Source organism: Mytilus edulis, chromosome 9 (assembly GCF_963676685.1).
Source record: "Mytilus edulis chromosome 9, xbMytEdul2.2, whole genome shotgun sequence".
Classification (NCBI taxonomy): domain Eukaryota; kingdom Metazoa; phylum Mollusca; class Bivalvia; order Mytilida; family Mytilidae; genus Mytilus; species Mytilus edulis.
In genome coordinates, this window is record NC_092352.1 from 49,207,708 (window position 1) to 49,214,365 (window position 6,658).

A 6,658-nucleotide genomic window follows, 5' to 3' on the forward strand; every position below is an offset into this window, starting at 1 on the left:
GGAAAACATCTTTAATAAAATTTGTCCTTTATTACAGCTGTTTATCTGATGTGTACTCAATAAAAACCTACATTTAACTAGAATTGTCAATTATGATCATGATGATGACAGTCGGAAATTAAAACTGCAGATCATTTATTTTACCATGTTTACTACAATCCATATTTGCTCGTTCACTCAGTCGACCCACATTAATTACCGAGGTTTACAACTTCGTGTTGTGCTCATGCCAATGAAAGTGCATAATAGATCAAAACAACATTTTTATTAGTTTTATTAGTGCACTATATAATAAAACAAAGGAGTTTTAACTTTAACATGTAGACTTTAACATGTTGGAGTTAACAAATACCTCCCCTTTCTTAACCAAATTCACTTTTATTTCTGATGTTTAAATGCCTGCTTGTTTAAAAATGGGGAAACGGATGTTTACAATAAATCTATATAAAACTGATCAAAACATTTTGTTAAAGCAAAACAAAATAGTTTTAAGAAGATTTCTCAGAAAGTCTTTTGATTTGAAATGTAGTTTTTAAAGCTTAGTAATCATGTTTATCATTTAATGTATAAAATATCAAACTGATAATTTAATAATTAGCCAATTCCAAAATCATTGTTTCCCCAGTCTTAAGTATCAACTATTTTATATCCAAGTGATTAATTGTAATGACGGCATAAATATTGCGAGAAATGCATGCAACTAGATGCATGATCATAAGTACTCACAACTGTGCCTTTGTTCACTATTCTTTGAACTATAATATATTAATTGTTGGATTCAGGTTGTTGATTCAGTGTTCCCAGGAAAAGATATAATATAAGGAAAACATTTGTATAGAAATAACGCATAAGAAACGAATAAATCTCTTTCACAATAAAAAAAAATTGAATCGAGTTATTGATCAAGTATGTAAAGGAAAATATATCCAATGAGATTACAACGTGTGTAAAGATTCGGACACAACACTATTTTTTGTATAAACGAAAAATTCGGTCAATTGTTTCACAATAGAAATAATTGAATTCAAGTTGTTGACTAAGTCTTTCCGTGAATAGATATAGAATGAAACCTGATTAGGACATAAAACCAACAAGTTTACAATACAAAACCAAAACAATTGTTTCAAAATAGAAATAATTGACTTCAGTTTGTTGACCAAGTCTTTCCAGACATGTAAAACGAGGAAAACATGCGTGTAGGAATACGACGAAAAACGCAATAATTTCATCTTTAAAACCCAAAACAATTACAGATATAAAGGGTTTCTTAAAATATGTTCTTATTGTATATCTTTATCTTTATATACTCAAACTATTTCAAATACCATACATATTTATTAACGTCAAAGCTGTTAATGATTTCAGTATTTATGAATACATGAAACTTTTGAATACACGATAAAAGAAACAAATACAATTTACATACTTTTTAATCTTGGGATTTGCCTAATAAAGTTTTTTGAATGAATACTGAGACTCCTACCGCACCTTACATTAAGATCAATGTGGTTATTTTGGGATGACAATTTTGCAATATGATATGGGGGTTGGTAGAGGGATTGGTTTATTAGTATAAATTTAAAGGACAAACAATCAACTATAAGTCTTGTGTGTTTTCTAAATTTCAGTTCATTTGTATGATTTGGATTTTATTATGGCATCCGTTTCACTGAGCTAGTATATATTATTGTTTAGATGCCAGATGGTGATAGTGTGCGAATTTTTCTCGTTGCGATGAACATCCATTTGGAGTCTTGTGTTTTCTGCTTTTTTGGTTGGGTTGTCTTTTTGAAAAATTCCCTGTTTCCATTTTTTATCATATGAAGGCGTTTGGTTTTCTAAGACTACGAACAACAAATATTTTTTCTATAAAAACTCCAAAAAATGTAGAAATGATGTAGAAGCGTATTATGGAAATTCAATGATCGTTCTATGTATTTCACATTGCATTTTGCAAGACTTATAATATTGATCATCTATTCATATACAAATAGAAATATATAGCGTCCATATACTAAAATACCATTTGAATCATTTGATCGTAAAACGAATAATCATACATGTATGTGACATTAACTCGTAATGCTACTTTTAGATTACAGATTTCAAATATTTGTCGTTGTGGTTTATAAAAGAAGGGATTCCATACATTTTAAACTTATCTATATTAAAAACAGTCAATTATTCTTATTTAAAAATTGATATAAATGTGTGCAGCAGGATGTTTTATAAGGATTTTGAACTATTTTGACGTTAATAACTATCTCTGACATTTGAAAGAGTATACAAAAAATAGAAATACAATAAGAATACATATTTTAGGAAATCCTTTATATCTTTGATACGTCATTTTCACAGCAGATTATTATTCAAATTGAACCAATTAAATATGAAACATAGTTTTTCAGAACCTGGATATAATCATAATAACCATATTGACCGACATTTTCTCTTCAGCAGTAAAAGGGTTAATTACCGTTGCAGACGGTTAATTCCTGATACATCTGTAAATTGTCCCAGTTGAATATAAAAATACAAGAAACTAATTACAATAATGGGAATGACAATGTCTGTTAATAGTACAAGCATTAACCAGATGATATATTTGAAATCAAAATGTCTTTTTTCGGTATAAAATCCAATTATAAGTTTAATGTGCAGCAGAAGAAAACAAAATAGAAAAAGCTTTCAGGATCACCAAAGATTTGCTAATAAGGAAGTCTATGCATCCGAACTTTGACAATGAAGCATATATTACCATGTAGCATGTCACAGGTTGACTTTGTTTTACTGACAATTAGAGTCACCTAATTGTACCTGATAATGTATGTCACTTTCATGGAATTGTCAAATGGGAGGTACATTGAATGTAAAAATGCATCGGTGTCGTCTTTTTCATCAAGTGTGTTGTTATGAGCAGGTTCTACTTACCCTTGCAGTGCACTTTGGATAATTACCGGTTAATGGCTGGGGTCGTTTTGCTCAGACTTTATATTTCTATTTTGATTTTCTTTCATTTGTCAAGGTATTGACAGTTTGTTATATAAAAGAACAAATATTTTTCGTACAAAATATAATACTGGAACTCTCTAATACAAAACGCCCGTTTAGAAGGATGGTTACACCCGATGCATAGTGTAAATAGAGTTCCACGCTCGCAGCGTATTAAGAACCCTTTCAACAATTTTGTGAGGGGTCCGTATGTGTCTTGTTGAAAAGGAAAATTTATCCGATTTACCCTCATTTTTCAGCGGCGGTACACATTACCTGAACCTTCACCCCGTACGGCATCTATTAATTTTTTTCTGACTTAGTACAGTTTCGTCGTTCTATAACTTTATTCATGTTATACATATCTTTTTAACTGTAGTATATTAGATAATTTATTTAATATAAACGATTGCCATAAAATATTCACAATGACAATAAAGTCGACCAATTTTATTTTTGAATCGATCTAATGGGTTTATATAATGGGCATATCCCGTTAAGTGCATATAAGTTGGGCATGAACATATATAACAATAGGAACAGAAGTAAGGTACTGATATTCCAGCGTAAAACGAGAATGGTTATTATCAGTACGTTCGGTACTTTGAGTATGCTTTCGGTGATTGCGAGCATTCAATTTGCTTTGTACAGTATTTGCTATTTATGTTTATGTTGTTTGTGTTGCTCAGTTTGTAGTTGTATTGGATATGTTTGGTAGACTTCGGATGTACTATGGTTAGGTTTAAGAATTATTGTCCGATGTTTGGACTTCTTGGGTTTTCCCCCACGATACAGGATAAAATATTTTGTCCAATAATTAACACTATTTTTCTTTTCATAAAATGTAACATAAATGGTAATTTACCAAAGTTTAAACAGATTCTAGATTTCTTTTCTCTCGAGTTGAGACTCAATTATTACAAATGCAAGGTATAAAGGTTCGTGTCACCCTTTTTCAGCCATTGAAAAAAAATCAAATATCTAAAAAAAAAATTCCATAATCTATCAATATGTTTTAATTTTTATTTTATTCCTAAGCTAATTTTTTTCTGACTTTAAGTTTCAATTCCAAATACCATTGTTATACTGCACGTTCTTCAGGTTGCGATTTCTAGCATATTTTCACATGTTACAAACCCGTTTTTTATTGGCAGAATTTGGTGTTGATCACTGATAGCTGTTAATGTCCAATTAAGCAGACACATGTTCCATCTAAAAATAAGACACTATTTTTGAATATATCACTTTTCATGGAATTAAAGTAACAAAAATAGGGACACAAAAGATTAAAACTAGAGAAAAAGAGATTTTGAATGCACCAACTACGTATACTAGAACCGCAATGTCTTCAATGACGTTTTGTCATCAACCAAAAGCCTCTTAGCTTTCGATTTCACATGGATGGCTTCACGGGCATTATGAATATAGTTAATGATCCTTATATTTTCAATATTCCAATCGTGTTTGGGTATACGAATAATATCGGTTGACATACTTGGGAAGGCGTGTTATAAACCATTTTGTAGATAAATACATTTAGATTTATGGCATGACAAGTTTAAACGGGAAAACAACTGCAACATTGGAATATAAAACGGAATTTTCCAAAATATGCGATTTAAGTTCTTTGTGTTTTATTAAGGTATATAGTGAAAAATATAGAGACAAGTGCCTTATTTTTTACTAGGTTTTTGCTTATTGTGGAAGGTCAACGGTGACTTGTAGTTGCTTACATTGTCAATTTCTGTCATTTGGTATCTAGTGTTGAGTTCCTTCATTGGAAATAATACCACTCATTCATATTTTTATATAAGCAATCAACACACATTATTTAGACGTTTGTAAGAAAATAGTGAAAGAAAATTAATGTATAATGTGCATATGAGATAGATACTATTATTATAAATTTATACACTCTAAATGCATTTGTTATTGTCATGCCCCACCTAGGGGCAATATGTGTATAGCTATATGCGTCTGTTTGTTCGTCATGCCGTCCGTCCGTCTCATTTCAGGTTACAGTTTTTGGTCTATTTTAGTTTTTGATGAAGTCGAAGTCCAATCACAGGTTTTTATGATATGTTTTTTCTAATGTTAATGCCAAATTAAAGATTTTATTCCAATTCCACGGTTCAAAGAACATAAAAAATGATAGTGCGAGTGGGACATTCGTGTACTATAGACACATTGTTGTTTTCCGATCTTTTATATGTAAGCTGATATATGATAAACTATATGAGCAGTTTTATTTTAACTTAATCATCCCTCATAATAAAAAAAAAATCATTCAATACGACAGAAGAATATCACTAACAATGAAAGGAAAACAAACAAATTGAATACAAATTCTTTTTCAGATTTCTCTATAATTTTCTGTTCTGTATATTTTGACATTAAGTTATTTTCTAATTTGCACATTATTATATGTTCTATGAAGCCAAAAAAGTCTCATATTATGTCCTGATGTGATTAGATAGCCAGAGAATGTAGCATATTTATTACTGTTACTGAACAAGGCCATACCACTGGCTGCTCCAACAGACACTTTATCACCTTTCTGTACATCAAAAACATCAATCGTACCGGTCTTATAGCCACCACCATTTACCCAAATTTGTGCTGTAGGCTTATTATTGTGTACGAGTTTAAGATTTAGGTTTTCACCAGATATAGACAAATCAACTGAGGAAAAGTGATAAAGGCCTGGATATGGAGCAGTAAATATACCAGTACTCGGGTCATACGCATTTCCAATATTAGTCCATACATTGACAAACTTGAAGGGTTCATGTCTTAGAAGAGATGGTGATAAAGCATTCGGTATCTGTGAAAAATCCCATAGCAAACACAGAACTGACCATGATGTACATGTATTTGTGAAAAATCCCATAGCAAACACAGAACTGACCATGATGTACATGTATTTGTGAAAAATCCCATAGCAAACACAGAACTGACCATGCTGTACATGTGTCTGTCTAAAATCACACAGCAAAAACAGAACAGACATATCTAGATTAAATCATTTCAAATAATCAGGAAAATAAGTTGCTGGTTTAGTTCTCTACTTTCTGCACTCAAGGGTCAAATGTGAAAAGTAGATAAATGTCTTACTAATAATACGAAAGTATATTTTACAATGTTTTTCGTAATAGAACTGGATACTCTTTTTATTTTAATAATTTACATGTTCCCACTTGCATGAAGTATGCGAAAATGTGAACAACAGTGTAAATTGAGCTAACAGTTGTATAATCTTTAGTTATTTTAGACGAAAAAAGTTGTTTTCATACAAACTAGAAACGTTCGACAGAATCAAAGACTTGTTTATTGCAGCCGCCAATCAAACTTCGCATGTATTAAATCAAACACCTACTGCAAATATTGACCCCTATTCTAGATAATATCATGCTGGAGAAATTTTTAATGCTTTATCGGAAATTTTGTAGAATTGTGTGATACTTTAACTTATATTAAAAATAGGAATGCATAAATATGCAAGATTCATGATTTGTCTACATAGAAAAATTGTCCAAGAAAAATTAAGAATACAATATAAAATATTACTTCACAGATTTATTTTTTTAAATAACCTAGTTCGTTCCTTGTTTGAAAATATTAATGGCTTTTCGATATAACATATGAAATTGAGAATGGAAATGGGGAA

At 30.6% G+C, this 6,658-nt stretch overlaps 1 protein-coding gene across 1 annotated transcript; it reads right to left on the bottom strand.

The window, feature by feature from the left end:
- Positions 1 to 5,389: 5,389 nt before the first annotated feature.
- Positions 5,390 to 5,902, bottom strand: LOC139490005 (complement C1q-like protein 3). The gene has a single exon (XM_071276858.1). It carries the CDS (start codon positions 5,900 to 5,902, stop codon positions 5,390 to 5,392), a length of 513 nt encoding a protein of 170 aa, XP_071132959.1.
- Between the last annotated feature and the right edge of the window lie 756 nt (positions 5,903 to 6,658).